This window comes from Erpetoichthys calabaricus, chromosome 13, assembly GCF_900747795.2.
Source record: "Erpetoichthys calabaricus chromosome 13, fErpCal1.3, whole genome shotgun sequence".
In the NCBI taxonomy this organism is placed as follows: domain Eukaryota; kingdom Metazoa; phylum Chordata; class Cladistia; order Polypteriformes; family Polypteridae; genus Erpetoichthys; species Erpetoichthys calabaricus.
In genome coordinates this window covers 67,899,883-67,926,876 of record NC_041406.2, presented here as the reverse complement: position 1 = coordinate 67,926,876, position 26,994 = coordinate 67,899,883, and the positions used below count along the sequence as shown (strand labels likewise).

Below are 26,994 nucleotides of genomic sequence, written 5' to 3'. Positions count from 1 at the left end.
TTTAGGGTTATTGGTGGGGGGGATGTCCTTTGATGACGTCTCTTCCGGTTCTGGCGCACCTGATGATGTCACTTCTGGTTTCAGTCCCGTTGATGATGTCACTTCCGGACTTGGTACATAAAGCCGCCATCTTCATTAACCAACATCAGTTCTATTTTGGACTCTGACTTGTGAACATCTCACAAAAATTTACCCATTTGCAGCCAGGGCATATTATATGGATGGCTGCCCCAAACCTTTTTTGATGTCATTTTGTCGTTCTTGTGACAGTATGTTTTCTCTGAGTATTCTATTGTTCTTTTATTTGCCAAATGGTGAGTGTTAGAATAGTTTGCATCTCCAGAGTTTTTTAGGGTTGGTTCCAATTTTGAGTCCACCACAGTCTAACATCTGTGTGTCCTGCAGTGGATTAGCACCTGATATACAAATAGTAATGTTGGCTCCTGAATTACGTCTGGTCCTGCCAGACATTGTGACCATGAATAGCTAACTTAATGAAACAAATAGGTGAATAAAATGGCACTTGGAAAATCATATCGGATATCAGAACTACAGTACATTGAACTATTTATTGGAGCTACCCTGACTATATATGAAGTGCTGTTAATCTTGTTATAAAATGGCTTACACTTACACTGCAAACACGATCAGCTCATTGACAATCCATGTGTCATTAGTGAAAGCATCTGCACCCAGAGAGCATAAAGGAGCCTGAGTAGGACATAGAGGGAAAAAAGAAAAGCACGCCAAGAAAGAATTGAGAGCAGAAAGAGACTGGGACAAAAGCTGTTTTAAAGATGACATCTCAGCCCTGGTGTGTAGGCCCAATGGGTGAATGGGGCAAACGCAAGAAGAAAAGGGTCAGGGAATAGAAAAGGAACCTGATTTTATCTCTTTGGTTTTATACTTGATTCTTAATCCATGTTGTATTTATTTATTGATTTTAAAATCCCACAGAAGATCACTTGTTTTACAGAATTATTTATTTCATTATTTATTTGACTGCACTGCACTATTTATTAAACTCTGTTGATTTGTTTGTTGAATAAAGCACATTATGCACTTAGGCACCTACGTTGTTATTATGTGTCCTCATTGTACTAGTCCATCCTCAGTTTCATAATATCCCAGGTGTAAGAAGATGCCAAGCTACAGGCATCACAAGAACCCTCAATATTACTGAAGGAATAATGAACTGTGTAATGGAAAAGATTGGACAATCTGCTGTTACAAATGATTTCTCACATACTGTACATTGTGTGGGAACCTGACTTATACAATGAGTATATAAACCACACTTTGAGAATGCCCTGCTGTGTACTGAAAGTTAATCCATCAATTTTCTAACCCACTTATTTAAAGTCATAGGGAGCCATTGTTTAAATGATTTAAATTGTCTGATATCATTTTTCTTTCTTGTTTTTTTAGTGAGACTTCCACCTCTGAAGACCTGTCAAGAACCCCTTTCTAATTCTCCAACCACTGCAACTGTCAACAAGGTAAAATACAGAAAAACAAATGACAATGCAATATATACAGTAGAATCTACCCTTCTTAAACCTGAACTTGCTCTAACAGCAGTCCATTCACATTTCGAAGTCTAGGAATGTTTAATTGTTGTTAAGCACACCCCATACTCAGAAAGATACCATCACAGTGCATGTAAGTAATATGAAGGAAATTTATTAACAAAGTTAGGCACACAAGAGATGTTATAATGCAAGAAGTGAATATAATATAAAGAAAGCAAGAACAAAAAGCAAGAAAGCCTCTGGGCCTACCCATACTTTCCAGTTCTATCTACCCAAGTATATAATTTTTTCTCTGCTTTCTACCTCCTTTTCTTCCTCTTCCACAATATACTGATGTAATTTTCCTCCTCCCAAGGTGTGGCCTTTCCTCTGTTTTTCTCCCAGTGGCAAGCTCACCAAAGTGCTGGAGAGCCTGAACTTCCAGAACCACTCCAGCTTAACGGTGACCAATTCTGGGACACTCATGTTTCAAAATAGGCTCCATTTCCCAGAAGTCTCAGTAGGAGCTTTGAGTATATCAGAAGAAAGAGGTTGTTGCCCACTAGTGATCTGACACAATATAGGACCTTTAGTACCAGGTTACAGCTCACCAGTTATCAAGCAGGCTTTAGCTTAGCTTAGTTCCTCCTGTGCTGTATGGCGCATTGGGCAGCAAGTTGTCTCCAATGAGTTTGATCAGTCACAATGATTGGTGCTTCTTCCCAGTCGATGTTGGTGGTGTGGAAATCCTTTCAGCTGGTTGCCTGCCAGATCTTAAAGAGGCGCCCTTACTTTCTTTTGCCAGTCCTAGGTGTCAGTTTATAGTGGTCCTTAGGTTATGGCTTTCTGGTAGCCTAAGCACATGGCCTGCTAATCACATTCACAGGATGGTGACAAGTCTTGGGAACCCACTCATTTGAACCACATCCCAATAGAAATGTGTACTTTTGTATACTCCCCCACAACTGCCTCTTTGCATTCAGAGAATAAATGGCTTATTCAATCTTAAAACATTTGCCCAAAATAGCAGAAGAGCAGAACAATAATAGAACTTATCTTAATATTTTCACTTTTTCAAATTTTTAATAGGGATGATTCATGATGTAACTTAACTAACCTCAAGTACAACATAACAGCGTGGGCCATTACAGATTACAATATTCATATTTTCATAATTGTGAAGAATTAGAAAATTACTTAGAAATGCTGATGCTTCTATGTAGTAATGAAAGAAAAAAAAAACAGTTTGGGAGACCCATTGATGAGATATTTCAATATAAAGTTGGCCTGGTTTTTAGATTTTTGGCTAAAAGAATTGGTCTGCCAGATAGATTATAGATAAAACATGCAAATTCTAACATGGATAAAATAAATGGAATTCCACCTGGATGTTGTGAAGTAGGGCAGCATAAGAAAAATAATGTAGCAAAAGGAAATGCATCAATGGTATTCCCACAAATGAAAGACATGCTGTATGTAAAGCTGATGTGTACAGTCCAAAAATACACAACGGTTGGTATTAAACATGGTTTACGGTAAGACTCTTTGAATTTGTATGTGAATACTTATGCATTGATGACTGATTTTATGTTTAAAAAAATAATGCATTTGTTTTAGCAGTGAGTGCAAAAATAGCATACAAATGATTGTTTAGCAATGAGTGAAGTTTAGTTTTGTGCAGTTCAAGAAACTGATTCTAAAATCTGTTTTGCATGCAATTTCACAATTGCAAAATGTGAAACTCTGAAAAAATATAATGTTTTTATGGTGGAAAGCAAGAAATGTTGCTTTCTAAAGCCTTGTTTACACTTCTGCGTTTACCTGTGTTTCCTACAGCTGTGTAGTAAGTAGAAGCAAATCAATAAAATTAATGATATTTTATGGCTCTAAGTATGGCATGCTGGTTATTTTCCATACAAACATGAACCAAAACCCACCATTGTACCCATTACTGTGTGTTCTTTGTAGGAAATAATCACTAGTTGGAGAGCCCATCCCTTGTTGTTAGCCCAGTTTCTTGATTTCTACAGATGAGGCACTGGAGACGAATGCTGCAAGCACAGCAGAGAAATGTACTGAGTAATGTTTATGACTATGGGATATCATGAGAATTACAATTACCGAGATCATCAGAAAGACAACAACACACAGCTCAAAAAATGTTTACATCCATCCATCCATTATATTACAGGAAATTACACTCTTTTTTCAACCAGAACATTTTATTTAAACAGTAAATGATGGGCAGACACATACTGTATATAATTAGTGCATGAACGTGCTCAGAGATAGGAATTATGCTTCTTTATTCCTGAGTCAAATTTGTGGATTATGCTGAAACATCACAGTTCCTTGATTTTTTTTATGAATTGAAACTCCAAAGTTTTGTGGGAACTTCAATTTCTTTTGTGTCACTGACTTTATCATTACCCTGGATAGAGTATTACTTCATCGCAGAATACATTCACACAACCACACGGCAACCACACCAATCAGTACCATTTATCTAACTGTTAAGTGAAAAACAAATTGTCCAAGGATTATTGAGAGTAGCAAATGACCAAAGTCAAAATGAACCAAGAATTCACAACCCAAGAAACAGGACAAAATTTAAAAGTCAAGGACATAAGAAAAGTCAGAAAACCAAAAATCACCCTAGCATTGGGGCCTACCTGAAAATAAGCTAAGTACACCAAAACGAATGTTGTTTTATCCATCGAGGATTTGTGAATCCTAAAGCTGTTACATATGTATAATGTCACCACCAAAATATCATTATTGCAACAAAAAAGGTCAACTGAAGCTTCCAACAGCATTGTGTATATAGTAACAAGACATTAGGCAAAATCAACTTTTCAGAACTAGATCAAAATAAAAACCAGATCATAGGAATGTGAACTGCAGGTCCGAAAACCAAAAATTATATTATTACACTAACATATATGCCTTTGGGATGTTGGAGGAAACTGCAGAAACCAACCATGAGAGAGCACAAATTATACCCAGGACTGGTGTTTGAACTCCGTTACTGTGTAGCAGGGTATTGGGAACATTAACCCTATTAACCCAAAACATAAAGTTTTCAACTAATGACTTCTGCTCATTTGTAAAACATTACTCATAACGTACAGCATAGAATTTTCACATTCCCATTTCCAGTTCTAGCCTTTCTTCTGCTTATGTTCTCAGCAGGTTACCTCTGTGCAGTATAGGTAGTTAGAAGAGCTGGCTTGTCCTCTGTATAGCTTTACATTGAGTACTGTAGAGGGACTAAAGATACATAAATGACATCCGCAAAAAAATGTCACAGATTTAACCTTAATATACTGAAATGTTGCATAACTGAAAAGTCTGAGGATGATTAGTGCTGTTTAATATACACAGATCAGCCACTGTCTAATATTGTATAGGACTCTCTTGCATTGCCAAAAGCAGCTCTGACCCATTGACGTATGGGCTCCACAAGATCTCTTCAACTGTCCGGTGGTATGTGGTATCAAGACATTATCAGTAGATCTTTTAACTCCTGTAAGTTACGAGGTGGGGACTCCATGGATCAGACTTTTTTTCCAGCACATCCCTCAGATGCTCAATCAGACTGAGATCTGGAGAATTTGTAGGCCAAGTCAACATTTTGAACTCTTTGTCATGTTTCTAAAATCATTGCTGAACAATTTTTGTAACGTGGCAGAGCGCATTATCCTGCAGAAAGATGCCACTACCATCAGGGAATGCTGTTACCATGAAGGGTTTAAGTGATCTACAACCATTTTTAGGTAGGTGGTACATGTCAAAGTAACAATCACATGGATGCCAGGACTGAAGCTTTCCCAGCACAACATTGCCCAGAGAATCACACTGCTTACACTGGCTTGCCTTTTTTTTGTGTAGTGCATTCTGCTGTCATCTCTTCCCTAAGTAAACAAAGCATGTGCACTTAGCCATCCACATGATCTTTTCAAAATGTGATTCATCACATCAGGATGTCTTCTTCCATTGCTTCCATGTTCTTTCTAGCTCTGATGCTTATGTGCCCATTGTAGGCTCTTTTGGCAGTGGGGGGGGGGGGTCAGCATGGGCACACTGATCAGCAGACTGTGGTGCACTGTGTGTTCTGACACCTTACTCTCATGGCCAGCATTACTTTTTTAAGCAATTTGTGCTAAAGCAGCTCTTCTGTGGACCAGATGGGCTAGCCTTTGCTTCCCACTTGCATCAATGAGTCTAGGGCACCCATAACCCTGTCACCAGTCCACTGGTTGTCCTTTCCTAGACTACTCTGGTAGGTACTAATCACTGCATATTGGGAACACATCACAAGGCCTGCCATTTTGTAGATGCTCTTATCCAGCCATTTAGCCATCACAATTTGTCACTTGTCAAAGTTGTTCAGATCCTTACACTTCCCTATTTTTCCTGCTTCCAACACATCACCTTCAGGAAATGACTATTCCCTTACTGCTTAATACATTCCACCCCTTGACAGGAGCCATTGTAAAAAGATAATCAATGTTATTAATTTCCCCTGTCAGTGGTTTTGCTATTGTGGCTGATCAGTGTATATTATAAATTCAAGACTGCAGATGTGCGATTCTCTAGAAATGATGTCAAATGTACTTTTGAGGAGAGCAAAAGAACACAGGGCTGACATACTTTACAGGTTTTACAGCTTTGTGATGCCATTGCAATATTCTATGCTGTGGTGTGCTGAGCCAGTAATATTACTTCAAGAGAGGCCCACTGAATCATCAAACTATTTAAAAAGGTAGGCTGTGTCATTGGACACACTCTCAACCCCTAGGAGATAGTAGAAATGTAGAGTAATGCTACTGGGGCCCCTTTGTGCCAACAACAATACATCTAAATAATGTCTCACTTGGACTGGGACTGCTGTTTTTTATCTTTAACCAGTCAGATTTTTTTTCTTTAATATGGTGTGTATTTGTTTTATGTTATAATATAATAATATTAATTTCCACCTGGAAATTAATAGATAATATATTATTATCTATCTATCTATCTATCTATCTATCTATCTATCTATCTATCTATCTATCTATCTATCTATCTATCTATCTATCTAACTGTAGCAGCACTATGTGATTGAAGAACTTCTACTCCTGGCAGTCCCTGCTTTGGCCCTGATTGTACCTGCCTGTCGTGTGAGTAGTGTGTCAGATTTATCATCGTGCTTCGTCAAAGGGAGCTCTCCCGAACTCTCACCACCCCACACTGCATCAGGAATACCAGTAGAACTGTTTATACATTAATTACACAAGGTGTTCCCTGGATTGTCATTTTTCCTTTTTCATTCCACATCATATGTTGCTGCTGCATTTGGACTGAGTTGTGGACTTTGTTGTTAATGTTTATTTTTAGGTGTTTATCATGTTTGTTGTTGCTGTTTTATTGTCTTATTTTGAGATTGCCAATCAGTTGTGAGGAAGGAATGTGTTTTAGTTTATTGTTTAGTTAGATTTGACCTTCTTTTTTTTGTTTAATATATTCAGTTTGATATGTGAATGGTGCGAGTTGGGCTAAGGATGTGTGCAGTCCTGAGTTCCACACTGAAAAAATAAATAAATCACCATTCTTGCAGCAGTGTGAATCTTAAAGACATTACACCTGGTACAATCTATCTATCTATCTATCTATCTATCTATCTATCTATCTATCTATCTATCTATCTATCTATCTATCTATCTATCTATCTATCTATCTATCTATCTATCTATCTATCTATCTATCTATCTATCTGTAATGATAAATATTTGTAACATTTACAAGAAAATATCTTTTTTTTTTTTGCTTCTTTGCTTTATATGCAGAAACTAAGCCATGAGTTCTTAATTACTGAAACCCATATGCCTTCCCATAGAAGCTAATGTAAAAGGCAACTCTAAAAACCTTAACGGCTCCCAACCCTGGAAACCATAACAGCTCCCAACACCACTGCAATAAAATTACAATCATCTCTTTTAGAGTTTGGTTACTATAAACTTTCCTTTTGGTTTATTCTTGAAAGTTACCATGGAAAGTATTTCAGTGTAATGAAAATGATTTCAATTAAAAGGTTTCAAATACATTCGGAAAAAGCATTATTCGGTCCAACAGAAACCATTACGAGGTGAGGTAAATGCCATTGCTTATTTAAAAAGAAAACTAAATAACCCTAAAATAAAGATATTAAAGATGCTGAACACATTAAACATATTTACTCTAATGAGTATGTATCAATATACTTTCCAAAGCATCATTTGATACTAAAAAAGGCTTCTGACATCATGCAGAGGTTTTGTTTTCCTCTCCCTTCAAATAAAAGGTTGTAACTACATGAAATCAGTTCGTCAAATTCTCCACAGTCAAAAGGTTAAATTGGAACCAAATGTCGACAATTAGTGAAATTCCAGGGCAGTGATTCAAAGGCTCTTTGCATTTGGTTGCCTGCCGTTGTCAATGTAACAATAATGGGGTTCCTTCCACCGCACTCCTGGCTAGGCATGTTGTGCATGCATGAAAAAACACAGCTAGAAGCTGTCCCCAGGTGGTATTACAAATGTGGAAAATCCATTTCTACTGCATTACCAAAGGAACATGTGTTCAACTATCTAGCACATCTTACCATTTCAGTGTATTGTAAAAAAAAAGTACAATGGCCTATAATTAAAAAAAATAATACAAAAATTACATCATGTTTCTGTTGATGAGAAGTGAAAGAAATTCTCTTGTGTTTGTGAATATATATTATGAGATGGACACCTCTGTGCTACTTTTGCCTAGTATAACAAGTGCCTACATATCAAAAGGATGACTTTATTCAACCAAAGTACAAAGAAGTGGAATGATCTAAAGGGAGAATGTGAACTAAAGATAAAAAACAAAGGCACAAAAATACTGCAGATTCTATTGGGGGTTCTCCTCTCCTTCTTTCTTTCTCATGTCACTTTAACTCCCTGCCACTCAAACTTTTGCCTAAACTCGACTTCGGGCATCAAGTGCAGTGGGACCTTGGAATGGAGTGGTCTTTAAAACTTAGTAAGGAATTACTTCTGAGACCATCCTGCTAATTCATTTGCAAGTGAGGAACATCATTAGAAAAATCCTGGGGTTGTCCAGGCATACCTCCCTCTGATTCCCTCAAGTAATCCTCAAGTACTTTTTTCATAAGTAAATAGGCAGATGTCCTTAACAGCTTCGAGGCTACCTATCCATCTAAATTAAAGTCGCCTGTGTCCATAATGGGAACTCTTGGGTACTTACCTTAAAATTATGACTTTTAGGGTAGCATGTAATCTTACAGTTTAAATTTATAGTTAAGTCTTACATTTTATATATATACACACACACACACCCACGCACACACACTGTAGTCAAAAGTTTTAGAACACCTCAATGAATTACCTAAACTGGAAAAAAAAAGTAAGCAGTAAACCTCTGAGGGTGTAGTCTGTTCTAAGTCTGATTTAAAACAGAGGGTTTTTAAGTAATCAACAGAAGTTGGGACACCTGTGCAAATTGTGTGCAAGGTTCAATTTACTTTAATTGCTGCGGAACATCTGTAGGTTGTAACCTATTAGTTGTTCCCTGAAGAATATACTGTATATAGTGAGATTTTTGAGACCCAACCCAACTGAGTTACATGCCAAAACACGGTTGACACTTCTGTTGAGGATTGCCTGTCTGTCGTGAGGTAACTGCAGGGTTGCGGCACCACCGTGGGAAATGGCAAGTTCACAGCCATGCTGTTTAATGGGTCTGTTGTTTGATGGTTGATGTGGGGAACAGTCTAACCCAGACACTGTCCTGGCCCCACCACTGCTTCTTTGTTATGTCTTTGTGTACTGAAGTGGTACCTCCCATTTGAAAATTACCCCAACTGTTCCTGTTTTCATTGGAATAAAGTTAGTTTTCTTGAAGCCTTTGGACTCGGTGTCTTCTCTCAGGTGCACGACAGTGACTCATGCATCACAATATACATATCTGTCTATATCTATCTATGTATATAGAGAAAAGCCAAGCAAAATGACACCTTTTATTGGCTAACTAAAAGGATTACAATATGCAAGCTTTCGAGGCAACTCAGGCCCCTTCTTCAGGCAAGATGTAACCTCAGACACAATTGCCCAACAGCAGTCTCAGATTAAAAATCAACCTAATATAAATTCCTTCTTTGCCACAATTCAAACACAATGCTTCACTTTTCCTTTAGACCTTCCATAACTCCACTAAGCAAAATGTGTCCTCTTCCTCCCGACTCCCTGAGTGACATGAGGTGGCTCCATTTATGCAGGTTAAGACTAGGATTTGTTGTTGGGTTAGCATGTAGGAGACTGGGACTCAGTTGGTTTCTGTACACACATGGCTTTTTGGCCCTTGGGATGTGTACTTCGGCCAGGTTTGTCATTGTTCTTTTCTCCTTGCGCGTGGTGTTATCTGAGATGATGCCAGGTCCCAGTCCGGGCACTAAAGAATGATCTGCCTGACTGTGCCTGTTATCAGACTTTGGTTCCTTTTCTGGTTCCCACACTTCTCCCAGGTGTGTATGAATTGTGGTCCTAGAGTGTACAGTAGGCAGAACCATTTTCGCACTCGGTTGGGGCTCCCATGGGTGTTCAGCATGAATGGGCCTGTTGAACACCCCTGGTCCACCGTCTGGTTCCAATCCTGGCTTCCCATCATGAGGAATGGTGTCAGGATCTGGATGCTGTTCTTGGGGATGCCTCGCTGTGACTAGCTTTGGACTCTCCATTAGACAGTTTCCATCACACGACCCCGTCCTCAACACTGTTGTTGTATTGGATGTAGGAGTTTCAGTAGTGTCTGGAATGGTATAAGACTTCCGGGATGACTCGAGCTGTATGGGTTTTCTTGGCATCCTTTGTCCCGCACCATTTCCAGCCACCACCAAGTCTGGTATGTTAAAATTGAGTGGAGATGTTATTAAGGATGTTATTGTATCTAAAACTGTTTCCTCCTTGAGTTTAGTGCCAAGCTTTTTTACTGCCCAATTAGTGGCTACAGTAAGGAGATCTTCCCAGTTGGTGAAGTTCTCCAGGATTGCATTTTTTAATTCTATTTGCAACTTTTCTTGTTCCATTTGGTAATGGGAGATCAGAATAGTTAGTGTGTGTCAAGCCCAAGCCGTGTTGTTATTTTGTATCAGTTCTACCATTGCAGAACTCGGAAAAACTGGGTTTAAGCTGTGATTTATCAGGTCAATACATTTTTGGATGTAATGTGGATAGTTTTTGGTTTTAAAGCTTTCCTGTGCTAGCCTCTGGTGGTGTCTAGCTTGTATCAGTCTAAGTGTGATTTTGGCCAACCCAGTTAAGTCTGCCATCTCTGTCTATCTCCTATGTAAGTGTAATTTACCCTCTGAGAACTGGAGCAAACAAGACTCACCTGCAAAAAAAGCAAGTACAGTTCCAAGAGCAATTAAAAAGAAAAAAGCAGTTGCCCAGCTTGTGTTGGCACCGTAAGGTTTCTACCAACACGACTACCTATACTTTACCACTCCTGGGGCCTCATGTATAACGCCGTGCGTAGAACTCACACTATAACATGGCGTAAGCACAAAAGCGGGATTGTGCGTATGCACAGAAAAATCCAGATGCAGGAATCTGTGCGCACGCATACTTTCACGTTCTTCCACTACATAAATCCCGATCAGCGTGAAAAGTAACGCACGTGCACGCGCCTTCTGTCCCGCCCCAACTCCTCCCAGAATTACGCCTCTTTGAATATGCAAATCAATATAAATAGCCTTCTGTGAAAAGACAATGGGAAAAGCACAGGGGAAAATATAAGAATTTCAGTGAATACCAAGTGGAGGCAAAGGAAAAACGTACTATTTGTTGGTTTAAACAGTGGTATAATCAACAAAAGAAAGTTGATCGAGTGACAGAGTGTCGGAAAAACTCGAAAGATCAAATTCACAAAGTCGACCATTCTGTGGACCATTATATTGTTACAGGTTAATTACAATCAGATGCATTAAATTTATGAACGATATGCGGTTAATTTCAGTGTATTTGATAAAGCCGCCGCCGTGGATGTGGATCTAAGAAAGGGTAACCACACAGGAACAGTAGCACTGCTTTGACGCTGGGTGCCGCCAGTCTGCAAAACCGAGCGGAGAAATTGCGTACGCCAAGGTACGCCAAGGTATGAGTTAAAGTCGCACAGTGCCCGAAATAAAAAAGAAATCACATATCAAAATCGCCGTGAAAAGGCAAGTCGTAGCCCACCGTCTGAGTGTCATATGAAAGCTTATTAGGGTACAAACAAAAAACATAGGCACACAGTGAGAAAAAAGCACGAAATGTCAACTTTAATCTCGAAATTTCCACTTTAATCACGTAGTTTATTTTGCCATTAAAGTAGAACATCATAAACTTCATCTTAAAAGCGTTTAATTTACTAGTTTCTCAAGTAGCATGTTAAATGCTTTGTTCTGTATTTGATCTTCTATGTGCTCTATGTGTGTGAATCACTACGTGCTTCCGTTCTTTCTCCGACAGGACACAGAATGCATTACATTCGAGATATTACAGCTCTCTGAATAATTAAAATACTGAGATGTATACGTGATATCATTTTCATGATGATAGAAATCAAAGCATGTTATTAAACATGGGAACACGGTGGCGCAGTGATTGTTCATATCTCACGCAAGAGGCTTGCTGCACCATGTGCGACCTTCGATGAAATACTTTATTACAGAAGTACTGTCTCTTTCAAACGTACTAACCTCCAATTCCTGTCCATACTTTTCTTTCTCCAATCGCCACACAATCAGCTCTGTAATAGACGTTAAGCCATTTGTAAGCTTAGAATGCCGATTCTTCAAAACTTTTAAGGAACATTGAAATATCTTCGTAGTACATGTTTCATTATTCTATTTGTCTATCCTTCCAGTGTCGCGTCAGCACCAGCAAGAATACAGCGCAAGGCAGGAGCTATCCTTGAACTAGCTATACGCTGCGGCACCGTGTCCTCACATGTTTAATTATTAACAATACAGATTATTTAAATGAAGTTAAAGTTTTATCTGTATACTATAAGCAACATATTTTGCTGCATTTCATCTTAAAAATGATATTGTCATCATACGCGCTTTATAAAGTAGCGCAGGTTGTGCAATATTATAACTGTAGTGCAAGTTTACAGTGAGGTGATTGTACTTATAAGTACAAACAGTTCTACAAGGAGCACTTGATGGACTAATTGAGTGCGTTTATAGTTCTTGGGATGAAACTGTTTCTGAAACGCGAGGTCCGTACAGGAAAGGCTTTGACGCTTTTTGCCGTGGTTGAGGTAGTGTGTACTTGAAACTGTATACCGATAATTCTCTTTCCGATCAGCTGCTGCTGTGATTCACACTCAGATACAGTGATATAAATACTCCGAGTGGTGCAGTGAGAGTAATATGGAAAAAGATGATCCGCAGTGGCAACCCTTAATAGGAGCAGCAAAAAGAAGAACAAGATGCAGTGAGCGTAACAACGCTAAAGCAGTTATGGTATTTGGAATACTATGGCTATTCCCTGGCCCATTATATTGCTACAGGTTAATTACAATCAGATGCATTACACTAATAAACAATATGCAGTTAATTTCAGTGTATTTATAAAGCCATGTCAGGAATATGGAGCTAAGAAAGAAAGGATGAGCACACAGGAACAGTAGTTTGACCATTCTGTGGACCATTATATTGTTACAGGTTAATTACAATCAGATGCATTAAATTTATGAACGATATGCGGTTAATTTCAGTGTATGTGATAAAGCCGCCGCCGTGGATGTGGATCTAAGAAAGGGTAACCACACAGGAACAGTAGCACTGCTTTGACGCTGGGTGCCGCCAGTCTGCAAAACCGAGCGGAGAAATTGCGTACGCCAAGGTATGAGTTACCGTGGAAATGTGCGTGGCTTTACGCCAAGTTTAGGTTTTATACATCGCGATTTGAGCATGGAAAAGTTCGTACGCAACATTTCTGTGCGTACGCACTGTTTATACATGAGGCCCCTGGTCTTCTGTGGAGATCCCAAAGTTTGTTTTTAAATTCTTCTCAATCCTAAGCTAGAAAAAAGCAGGGTAAAATAGCACAACCCGTTTCTCCTCGAATGAGGCTTCCTCAGGTGCAGAAAATAAGGCAACAGTCTCACTGTGTTTAGAGAAACAAGTGAACTCCTAAAACCTTTATTCATGTGCCTTTATGTATATACCCTTCTCCTGGTGTCTGTGGGGAGTGACCTTTTTCCCCTTGATTGGGTTTCAAAGGCCTTACTCAGACCAGGGTCCGAGGAGAGGTGTTGATGTTTCTTACCAACCCTGGCCCAAGTAGCTGCCAGAGTGGATTATCTCTCTTCTCACCTCCAGCAGTCCTAATATCTCTTGATTGCTCTAGCCCTCAGAATCTTAATTAAAGAGACCATTCTTTATATTTTTACCCCTTGTGATTTATGGAGAAATGTAAAGTAATAAGTAGTAGAACATCTTAAGAACTTAAAATAAGTATTACATTTATTTTTTTTTAGACGGTAAAAAAAAAAAACAGAATGGGGATAAGACCTGGATTCTCCCTCAGTGTAAGGCGGTGGCGAGTTAGGTTTGGGTTCCCATATGCTCATTCCGCAATGCTGCAACATGAGTTGTCTGTTTCTGGTCCCATGGGTGCCCAGAAGGCACGGGCCATCAACACCGATTTTTTTTTGGGGCTTTTTAATCACCGAGGTCCCCTCATGTTTAAGCTTGGTGGAAGGTGTGGTTTTAAGTAGTTCTATCCAATTTCTTTCCTCCTTTTTTTCTCTCTTCCTATTCTGTTCCTACGAATTAAACTCAAATTAACCTAAGGGTTGGAACTACCTGCTTTAATATTAAGGTTGGTTTTTAGGTTCAGAGACCCTATTCTCAGTAATTTTCAGTGTGCGTTTCTTAAGGCAAGGATTTGTTGTTGGGTTAGCATGTAGGAGACTGGGGCTCAGTTGGTTTCCATACACACATGGCTTTTTGGCCCTTGGGATTTGTACTTCGGCCAGGTTCGTCATTGTCCTTTTCTCCTTGCGCGTGGTGTTATCTGAGATGATGTTAGGTCCCAGTCCGGGCACCAAAAAATGATCTGCCTGACTGGGCCTGTTATCAGACTTTGGTTCCTTTTCCGGTTCCCGCACTTCTCCCAGGTGTGTATGAATTGTGGTCCTAGGGCGTACAGTAGGGAGAACCATTTTCGGGCTCGGTTGGGGCTCCCATGGGTGTTCAGCATGAATGGGCCTGTTGAACACCCCTGGTCCACCATCCAGTTCCAATCCCGGCTTCCCATCGTGAGGAATGGTGTCAGGATCTGGATGCTGTTCCTAGAGATGCCTCACGGTGACTAGCTTTGGACTCTCCATTAGACAGTTTCCATCACACGTCCCCATCCTCAACACTGTTATTGTATTGGATGTAGTAGTTTTGGTAGTGCCTGGATAGGATTCCGGGATGACTCAATCTGTATAGGTTTTCTTGCTGTCCCTGGTCCCACACCATTTGCAGCCACCAGCAAAGGGACACCTACGTAACACATGGCTGTGACAGATAGATGGTCATTTCGGGAGGGTGGGACTCTACCACGTGTCCACCTGGGGGATTGCCAACCAGGATTCTGAGCTGTTTCATCATGTGGTGCATGTGGCAACATGTTGTACCAGTGCATGATCCCCAACCTGACGGTACCTGACGGTTTAACTTAACTCAATGACTTCGTCCGAGTTATAGCACAGTCAGTGTTCACAGATATCTCTTATATATATTTATCTTCTGGTTCGTCCTGCTTCCACTTCAAAAACGGTCCCGCCCACACGCAGCCGACATGCCATTTCTCGATTCCTATTCGTCCTCTTCCAAACCCTTCCCCACGCTGCCTGCGGCCTCCCATACACCTTGCTATTTTCGTTATACTGCGACGGTTGCTTCCTAAGCCTTTGTTATAAAATGAATGACAGCATCTTCTCTGTTGACAGGTTTTTGTACAACGTCATCTCTATTCCGAGGTCTGGCAACTGCTTGTTCCTATCAGTGGGTTATTTCTTGACACAAATGGTTGACGAAGGCAATGCACTCTCACTACGACATAGGGCAGTAGATTTCGTTGCATCACATTGGGACAGATTTGGACAGGTTCTTCCTGTTGTTCTTTCCAACGCAAATTGAGTTATCACAACAAGTCAGGAGTACTATCAATACATGGCAACATCTGGAGTTTATGGTGGTGAAGCTGAAATTCAAGCTCTTTCAGAGATTCTCCATGCTACCATTGTCATTTACTTCAAAAACGACCCCAACATCCCACCTTGCATTTACAATTCTGGAAATACTCTCTTCATTTACCTTCTGTACTCAGGACAACTGGACAATGGCCACTATGAAGCCCACCTACCGATTCCGATCATGTCTCCACAGCAGCATATAATGTTTGATAGCACCAACACATCAGTCCTCAGTCATTATTCTCTTCCACAAAATACTACAGTTTCGTGTACTGGTACAACCTTCCTCTGCGACATTTGTAGTAAACCTTTCAAAACAAAACCCAGCCTTGCCAAACACAAGAAAATTCACTGCAACGACAAACTGTTTCAGTGTCACACTTGCACAAAACGTTTCACAACACAGAACTATCTTCACAAACACACAAAAATTCACTCCGCTGAAAAATTACCTGACTTCCACTCCAGTAACACATTCTTCCAGTGTGATTCCTGCAACAAAACTTTTCAAACGTGAACCTCACTTGCTAAACACAAGAAAAGGCATTCTTCCCAACAACTATATGAGTGCCAGAAATGCAATAAGAAGTTCACTACACAGGATTGTCTGACTAAACACAACAAAACTCATTCACAACTCTTGCAGTGCGACATCTGCAAAGCAACGTTTCCAAACCAACGCAGTCTCAGCAGACATACACACAATCCTCTTCCCGTTACCACAGGTACTTCTTCACCTAATTCCTGTCTTCCCGTCCAAGAGTACAACATTGGGACTCCAGACCAGCAGTGCAAACAGTATCATGCACTATACTGGCCTGCTGAGCGTAATACATCCAACAAATACTCAAGGTGCTGCCACAATGGTAAAGTACCTTTGCCACCTTTCCAGGAGCCACCTGTGTCTTTACAACAGCTTCTTATACAGCAAACATCAGAAGCTAAAAATTATCGTGAACACATTCGAGAATACAACTCTTCTCTAGCGTTTGCTTCCATGGGTGCACAGATAATTCAACCTCCTAGCTACAGACCATACTGCTTTAAAATACATGGGCAAATTTATCTCTCCACTATATGCTAACACTTCTACCTCTCCAGGATATGGACAGTTGTATGTTTTTGACACAGTGCAAGCTACTGAAGTATGCTTAAAAAATAAAGCAAACTCTACATGCAGCGAAAATTTACTTCTCCAGCTAGAAGCCATGCTCAGAACCATCAACCCCTTCGCTAAATCATTCAAACACATGCATGAAATCGCTCAGTCCAATCCAACTGCATCTGTACGAATGGTTTTCAAGGAAAACCCTAGGCAGGATTTATGACGATACAATGCCCTGACATGTCACACCGATGTTGCAACGATTTTCGTCGAGAAGATGGTGAAACGCCTGCCGAAATTGACATTTGTATCTATCCCATAGGCAACTCCTGTAAACAGATTTCCACGCTCAATATGAATTGCGATCCTATGGTTTACCCACTTTTATTCCCTTACGGAGACATTGGCTGGCACAAAGATTTTCAACATGTTCCCGATAAAAGAACCGCCAAGCGAATAAGACTTACTCAATGCCAATTTTACGTGTACAGATTAGCAATGAGGGATACATTTAGCATTTTGCACTCCAGCAGCAAACTATTCCAACAGTACGTCGTAGATGCGTATGTTAAAACAGAGGGCGCGCGTCTCAACTATCTCAGATTACATCAACAAGATCTGCGCGTGGAACAATACAAAGGACTATCAGAAGCACTGCAAGCAAACACTGATTATCTGTCGTCTGTGCGATAAAAAAAAATGACGCTGTTCGTTGGAACTCATATGCAGCACATACTCATGGTGTACTTCTACAACTTTCGTCTCGCTTCACTTTTTCATTCACAATGAAACACAGGAAATCTCACTGCTCCATAATGGAAATAGCGGTAGCTTCGTCTTGATGCGGGATTCATTTTCGTTTCATTTTCACAAATTCTCTTAGCTAGCAGATTTCCACAAGTATCCGACGCTTCGTCTGTCCATTACTTTTTTTTTCTTTTCAAAGCCGTGCTCTGTTTTCCCTCCGCGTTCCAATGAGCCAAACCCACTCAATGATTCCACATGTTTAACATTGACACACAAAAAGCACAAACTTTTCTTCTTTTTTTCTTCCAAAGCTTGCTCTCATTCTCTCTCTTTGACCTTAGTACAAGTTTTCTTTATCCTGTTTGTTTTGTCTCTGTTTTTTTTTTACACTCTCGTTTAACACTCTACTCCCTTGCTCTGTCTCCACACCATCTTCCTCTCTGCTTCTTCTATCTCTCCCCATTCCTAAAAAGATGAATCTCACTGGAGAACTATACCTTGATACTGCGCTATAGCTTGATTGGTAGTAAAGAGCACAAATCACATTTCTCTCTGTTCCTACTTTCCAACGATGAAAAGAAAAAAAAAATATGTCATTGAGGCTAACTACTAAGTTTACTATTATATCCAACTATTAGGGTGCTACATAATATTTTTCCTGTTGCTTGCACATGAGAAGGTAGAATATCTGTACCTGATCTTCACCATGGGCTGGCCCCTTGTGTTATTGTAAGCTATCGTAGCATAAGGCATACTGTAGTATCTTGCAAATTTCCTTTGACACAAACTTTGAAAGTTGCTGCAATGTGAGCAGTGCTTAGGGGACTAACATCTTTCTTCTATTTCCTCTTGATTGCCTCTCTGCGATGGTGATACTGCCCCTGAAATCACTAGGCATTCATGGCAGTTCAGTCATTCAGTGATGTATACATCAATTTCACTATAAATAAAATGTATTCTTCTTCTTATTATTATTATTACTATCTGTATCAATGTCTGATGACCAGTTCACATTGTCATTACATCATTGCTTGATTCAACTCATGGCTCAGTTTCAGTTCTAAAACCAACTTCCTATAGCCACCCAAAAAGCCATATCCACCGATTTTAATTCAACTGTTCATGACACGCCTTTTTACAAAGCATCATGAGACTGCTAACTCTTTCTATCTTACTGTTCTTCACCAGAATATCTACAGTTGTACTGATCAAATCAACTATCAACCAACTGTGGCTTTGTAGGCTGCTGTTTTTCACCTACCACTAAGATCAAGTGTATTGTTGCACTTCTTGTGTTCTACTTTAGATTTCTTTTCTTAGTAACTTTCTACTTTTTAATCACTCAAATTCAATATATAATAATTTGTTTTTGAAATTCACATTGGACAAACCATTGGCTAAGTAAACAGTAATAATAATAAGAAGAAAATAGTATACTGTATATATTGTACAAAATCATCAGATTGAAGTGCACAGGCACAAATATCAAGATGATCAGTGATATCTTTAACAACCAGATACAGTATGCACAGTATGCATCTGTCAGACTTTCTGAACTGAGATCTGGATGCCTTGAGGACTCCATCGGCTTAACTTTTTATAAGTTGAAACATGCACAGATATGGATCTGTCTAGTTCTCTAATCAAAAACCTGTGCTTGTCAGGGAGCTCAGCCATGGATCTGTTTCTGTAGTATCTGTATTGATATCAGTCAATGATGTGCCTTATCTTGATGTGTAGTGCTCTCATACTGTCAATGGCACATTGTCTCTTGATTTCATTTTGAATGTATCACAGGCATAAAGAGTTTGGTGACACAAAGGTGCTCCAAAATTCTTGTGTTTCAAAGCACTTAAAATTTTGTGTAATTTATTAAAGGCTGGGGAAATGTAGTGCGTTCTTTCCATTTTTTCATGTGATCATTTTTGACATGCCGTTACAGTAGACCATAAAATAACCGGTGTTTTTTGTGGCTTTATTAAAGATTTAGATAATTTAGGAAAAATCACTGACATTTTAGCTGGAATTATATGAAAGGGAAAGTAGTGCCTTCAGGAATTTGTACTTGAATGCCTTGTGTGTACGCAGTTTTTTATCCAAGAATTAATTTCAACTCTAATTCTTCAGGTTTGCAAATCACTTTTCAGGTTTACATTTGACTGTGGAATATAGGCAAATTAAGTATATTTAAATAGGTGGTACTGTTTTATTTTTTTGTCTTACTGGTATACTTAGTGTACATTACGATAACCCTTTTAGAGCAAAACCAATTCTTGTTTTTCATAAAATACTACATAATGACCGAAGGAGCCAAAGTATATTATGTCATCATAATGAAAAAGCCTAAGGAGTACACAAGTTCAAAATGTATTGACATACAGTCCATGGCTATATTTCTATCTCATTAGTACACAGTTCAATTCAGTTCTTGTTAAACTCAATATAAAATGACTTGAAAGAAATACAAAGCAGTGTCTTACTAATTCAGAATCAAAGTAACATAACATTCTAAAACCCACTTAAATCCAAATCCCAATCATTCAATCAAGAATTTACCTCTGTGACAATAGTAGGGGGCGTGCCAGCCACCCAACCCGACACAGACAGACGCAGGAGGCACACTTATAAAAGCACACACATTTTATTTATGTCTCTTCACTTGTGGGCAATGTCTTCCCCGTTCCCACAAGTACACAACACAATCTCAAAAGCACAATACCACACAATACTCTCCTCTTCTTCTTTCTCTCTCTCATTCTCTTGCACTCCTCCTTGGCAAGCTTCGTCTCCCTCCTCCCGACTCTGGCTCCCCGAGTAGTGTCTGATGACTCTTTTTATACGTTACCCAGAAGTGCTCCAGGTGCTTGATGACCTACTTCTGGCAGCACTTCTGGGTGTGATGAAAGAATCACCCATATGGGCTCAGGAGCAGCTGTAGCACCCCCTGGTAGTGCCCACGGATTCCAACTGGGTTGCACCAAACTCCAACTCCCATGAAGCACTGCAGAAATCCTAGGCACCGCTGCAACCCAGGGGGGGCCTGCCATCTATCACTTCGGGGGAGGTAATGCTCTGGCCACGCTTGCTCCTCCGGTCTTTCCAGCTTGGAGGCGTCCTGACTGGGCAAGGACCCCGGCCACTCGGTAGCCAAGTGAGAACCGAACTTATATATGGTGCTAGATAATTACGAGTCCCACACACGGGCTAATTTATAACCATCAGTTAACCTAACACACACATCATTGGGATGTGGAAGGAAAATTGTAGCATCTGGAGAAAAACCCCAAAAAGATAGTGGGTGGATCTGAAAAACTTTACAAAAAGAGTGGCTGGGGGTAGGATTCAAAGCCCCAGGGTGCATTTACCTTAGCACTACTGAAAATAATTGCTGACATTTGAAATACATGACACTCGAAGTCTAAGCATGTAAGATGTAATAAGACACAGGAAATGTTACAAAGTGTTTGGCCATTGTAGTGATTCCTGTATATTGGATGACCAACAAAATGAAAGAAAAAAGAAGTTTGAAATGCAAAGAGTTTGTTTGATCATACACGTGCTGCCTTCATTCTGCTCCAAGATGGTGATACAGCTAGTTTTGATGTCTGCAAGCCGGAAGGGGCGGGTTCAGGATGGCAGAAACTGACAGATAGAGGAGCTGTCAATCATCCTCTCTGCAGAGGGGAGAAGAAAGAAGGAATTAGACAACAGCGCCACCATCTGGCTTGGAATATAGCAACTATTAAATGAGTCCTGAGGTTGTTTTTCCGACGATCATGTGTGACAAAGGCTACCGTGACCCTTACTTAAGTTGTCTAGAGTTGTGTAATGTCACCTACAGGCTAGAACAGGTATCTTTTAAAAATTGCATTGTTATCTCATATGGATCTTGTATTTACCAGATTACTATAGTTTTAAAGAAATATAGAAAGAAATTAAAAATCCAATGATAATGTGCTAATAATTAATATTATTGGTGAAATGTACAAGAACAAAAGAGTTTTCTTGTTTAATGTGCTGGCTTGAAAGCCGAATAAATGAAGGTTGTGCATTTTATGTATAATCACAAGAGCTTTCTTTCTTTCTTTCTTTCTTTCTTTCTTTCTTTCTTTCTTTCTTTCTTTCTTTCTTTCTTTCTTTCTTTCTTTCTTTCTTCCCCAATATCCTCATCCGCCATTATTAGCTGCCCCCTCTGTATCACTAGTCCTTGCATCCTTAATCAGGAGCAGTAGCATCATTACAATAGTATGGAGCAGAACCCTCCGGCAAGGGCTAGTTAACTTTTCATCAAACATCTGTGCAATCATTATCAGGACACAGGGTTTCAATGCTATGTTTCATGAAAATTTTAAAGCTTACATTTGCACATTTTTACTCTAATGATAGGCAGGTAGAAAAAAAACAGACTTTGTAATCTCCCTGCAAACCACTTTGAGTTGTGTAGTGATCTGCAGTCCTCCCACCATTATTATTAATTGATTATAACGGCAGTTCAGTGTTCTATGGAGGAATGCAGATATACTGGTTTAAAGAAGTATTAATTATAGTTAAAGGCTTTATATCCAAATGTGAAGTACCATAAGGAAAAAGGGAATTGGGAGAAGAACTTCAGCGCAGCTTGGGCTCATTGCAGTGAGGGCTACCTTGTCAGAATAAACTGCAGAAATCATTTTTGCAGACCATTTCAATTAAAATAAATATAAAATATTGAACATTGTAGCATGCAAGCTTTTTTATTTATATTTTATTATCTTTAGCTTTACAGGTTTTCTCTTTCCCTATATTAAAGTGTTATATTTCTTTAATGCTGTAAATTGTTAAGGTTATTATGAAATGTTTTGTTCAAGTCCTCTTTAATTTTGCCAAGCCTCTTTGTGTCTGACCTTCCATCCACAGCTAGGTCTGCTTGTTTTTCTGTTTCCTGGCTTCCAGAGAGCTAATCTCACTCTTTCTCTCTCCCTCTCTGGTGCCCTTCAGTTTTTACTTCCACAGTGACATTCATGCTGACGGGCTATAGCATCCCCAGTCTCGCCACACCGGCCTGTAGAAGTGCTCTCTATCCATCTTCACGTGGTCTCCTGCGAAACTGTTACCAATCTTTTGGCAGCCTAGTGGTTCTCTTGCAAAATTATTGCCAGTAAGGTGATTTTTTTCTCACTAGGAAAAGAATAGCATATTTAATTGAGATAGGGGTCCAATTTAAAGAAAGGTTTGCTGAAAGAAGAACATATAGCACTGATAAACCAGGCCAACATTCTTCTTTCTCACATTTCAAATATTTACTGTATGGATGACCTCACTATTATGACATTTTATTTATTGACAGTACACATGAGAGTTTTATTCCACTGCACTTCCCTTTTCTATGTTTTTCAGGACACACGCTACAAAGATGATAAGAAGAAGCCAGATGATGGTCAAATCAAAAACAAGTCAGAAGGTCAATTGCATGGTACACCATTTAAAATAGTCATTTTATTTTTATAGGGATTTGTTTATGTTAATAAACTCATGTAAAGTGTGTTGTAGTCCACATATCAAATGCCACGCATAATGTAATGTTTATACAGGTTAAAAAAAGGTGGCGCTATAAACGGCAGTCTAGCATGTTCCTTTACTAGCCTGAATACACATCTCATTGTGTACAGGACTGTAAGATATCTTGGTTACACAAATGATTGCATAAGATTGGTAAACATAAACACTGCACCATGTAATTGTACATGTTGAGCTTTGTATTTTTGTATTAGGTAAGAAATTATTTGCACAAAAGAGAAGTGAATTACGTCTTCTGAAATGACATAATAACTTTCATGGCTGTCTCGCATGGCATACCTTACTGGCCCATCAAGTGCAAAATTTACCTCGCTAGTAAGTAATAGGCATGATGTTATTATAATTTATGAGTGCAATGAGTTACCCATTTCCACCTGTGGTTACTGAAATTTATCTGCAGTTATAATTCACCGGAAGACTTAAGATGAAGCTTTCAAAAAGATGAATTACCTCATAACAATCTCTGTTCTATCAATCATTTTTTCAATTTGCTGTCTGACAGGGCATCTCAAAAACAAAATACTAACATGCAAAAAAAGGAAAAATCAGTGTTTTAGAGACAAATTATCTTTTAAGATAAATACAATACACTAATAACAAGAACATTGTCAAAGATTAACTTAAAAATAATATTTTAAAACAATGAAGAAGAACTGAGTAATATGTGGATACATAAAGCTGTTTGGAGTGTCTCCAAAGAGCTGTTCACTGCATAACTCTGAAGGCATTATGACTGGGATTTGTACATTACAACAAAGCACAGTGATTGGAATATCTGTATAAGTAATCAAGGGCTAAAATTCCTACCATTCACTCTAAAAAACTGTTACATGACGGTTCATAATAGCTTTTCCTTTCAGCATGTCAAATTATTGGGTTTTTATAAATGAAATAATAATAGAATTTTGTCTTATCTGAAAGTAGTGGAATAAAACAGACATTAGTAGAAGCCACAGTACTCATACAAGGTAACATACCAATACCCAGTATCAAGATTTAATATTCTTAAGTTACAAAATCTTGCATTGCAATTTTTTCTTTGCTGAAGAACACAGGCATAATTTTTCAATAGACACATATGTTAAAGCTCTGCTAATCAAGCTCATTTTTAAGTGAAACCTAAAGACTGTAAGATTTGTTTGAATGCGGAAGCAAACAAAGTAACCATGGTACTTACAGAATGTGTAAACAGATGAAAGAAGGCAAGCATATTACTGTTATGTGTGAACTACAAAATGTATATTCATGTATTTTTTTACACTATGCTTTTTGGTGTAATTACAAAGCATTTAATATAAACATGCTTATTTTAGCATAAGTGTTCGTAAGCGTAAGTGTAGCGTAAGTATTGTAGTGTACGTGTTAAGAGAAGCATGTTCCATAATGTTATATGGTGAAGCAGTTATACATGATTTTTTCTGTTTTGTGCTTTGTCAATCTGCTAATCCCTGCATAAGATGTGAATCCACCTACATTATCAAGAATACTGATTTTTCTTATCTTAACAAATAAATTAAGAATATCTAACTTAATTGCAAATCTATAGATCCATTCTGCTCTTGAATACTGATAACAAACTGGTATGCTCAAGTTCTGAAATCTTCATTTGTACAAAGCACATATGTTAAGACTTTTTTTTAGGTCTAAGTCACAACACAAGTTGTAGACCAATTGAAAAATATAAGCATTTGTTTAGAATGTTTGTTGGCACTATAGAAAAATAGATGAGGAGGAGACCCAATCTTGCTGGTAACTGCATAGTTAACGGCATGTAGGGGATGGAAAGAAGAAAGCAACTTTCAAGAAGGAGAGAGGGAACGGTTGTGTGAAAAGTCAAATGGAAGGAGGGTATCATGTGAATGGAGTAACTAGGAGTGAAAAAGATAAAGAAAGAAAAAGTGTTTGCAGCTGATTAAATCTGGTCAAGTAAAAGTCATTAAAAAGGCAAATCTATTTCTGATGGAAAGTTAAGAATATACAGTAGTTTAGTGAGAGAACTTACCTGATATTCTGAAAAGTAAGACTAAATATCGGGTCTGATAGAGCTATGAGTACCTTTGCTCATTGTTCATTTATTTTTTAAATTTTTTTGGTTGCTTTTTGTTTTGTTTTGTATATATATATATATATATATATATATATATATATATATATATACACGCAAAGGGGTCAGTTGTTGTTTTGTATGTGGGACTGCAATGTACTCAACACAGGCCTGCAACATGGGCTAAAGTACATTTCAAGTTAAAAATTGTACAGAAGTTTGAAGTTCATGTGTGTTTATTGATGAGACTGTTAGACTGTTTTGTATGTGTGTAAATATGTTTCTAAAAGCTACTCTTTATCAAAGTTGAAGTAAATAGCTTATATTATAAAAGATAATGCAACAAACAGATAAAAGAGTTAAGGCACTGAATAGTGATCCTCAAATATTGTAGATAAATTGTGCACTGAAAAAAATGAGCAAGCAAAGATTTAGTTGATTCAGGTGTGGCCATTACATTGATTCTTTCTTGGAAAGGAAGGAGCATTTTGTGGAAGTGGGTGTACCTTCTTGGATCATCAAGTCTTGGTCTGTAGGAAAAAAGAGGAGAAGATGTAAATGACAGCACCCTCTCATGTCCCGGAGTGGTATTACAATCTTTGCACAGGCCCTGAGAATGTCCCCTACTCGTGTGTGTTACTATATATGTGTATATATAATTTGTAGGTGGAAAGCCACAAAGGGATCAAATGAATCACGTGTCTTAAAATAGTTTTTTTTTTTATTAAACTTACAGGAACCCAAGGCAATATATAGCAAATAAGGAGGGGAGTAATTATCCACTTATCCCCCCTCCTTATTTCATACATTTGCTCCCTTTGTGGATTTTCAGCTACAAGTCCTTTGTGGTGCTCATGTAGATATGTTTAGTTGACTGAGTAAAGTGAACGTTTGGTTTAGCACCTAACTGAGAATGGCTTCTGTCATTTAAATACAGTATTATACAACTTAATCAAGGAATGATAAGGGGATTAAGTACTGGATGGATTTCAAGGAAAACAGGGTGAAATGTTTTTTAGTAGTGAAAAGCTGTGTTCTACTTACAATATTTCTACTAATGGAGGCACCACCAGAAAAAAAGATTCATTTAATAGTGTTTGCTGTTAGATGAATGAATAGGCATCAGTGCATTTAAGTTATTGTAGTGGAGACACCAACAAAAGATTTAAGGGCCCATGGCCAGGCACTTTTGAGGTATAGAGTGCAACTTTAAAGTAAATGATGGCAGGGTGTTACACCAATATACACCTCTCCCCAGAAGGAAGAAAAAATAACATTTTTGAAAAGTTAAACACTTTTTAATGTATTCAAGTACATATATTTAAGTTCCAAATGTTAGTTAAGTAGACAGAGTTATGTACTTATTTATATGGAACAACAAAAGTGAAAAATAGTCATCTTAAGATTTAATTTTTATCTATATTTCTGGGAGTGACTGCGCAAGCAATGGATGATTTTTCATCATGAATTTATACCTTGCATCCTTTTTCTACATTAATAGGCTCTACTGTGTGCTGATTATTGCAAAAGGTAATAGTTTCTGAAAAAATTGTGTGGTTCAAAATGAATTAGGAATATAGTTCTAATATAGATGACAATTTGAAGCTATCTATCTATCTATCTATCTATCTATCTATCTATCTATCTATCTATCTATCTATCTATCTATCTATCTATCTATCTATCTATCTATCTATCTATCTATCTAATGTAGTTTACTATTAGAGTGAATTGCCCTCTTAACAGGGCATAATGTGTGTATGTTTTTCCTGAAATTTCCA

The 26,994-nt window shown here is 38.5% G+C and overlaps 1 protein-coding gene across 1 annotated transcript in view; it reads left to right on the top strand.

Annotated features, from left to right (window-relative positions):
* Positions 1-26,994, top strand: part of LOC127530004 (uncharacterized) — a 437,517-nt gene that overhangs the window by 147,987 nt on the left and 262,536 nt on the right. The window contains exons 4-5 of the mRNA XM_051935553.1: positions 1,429-1,499; positions 22,990-23,065. Coding sequence (XP_051791513.1) covers positions 1,429-1,499; positions 22,990-23,065 — 147 coding nt within the window. The remainder of the gene's footprint in view (positions 1-1,428; positions 1,500-22,989; positions 23,066-26,994) is intronic.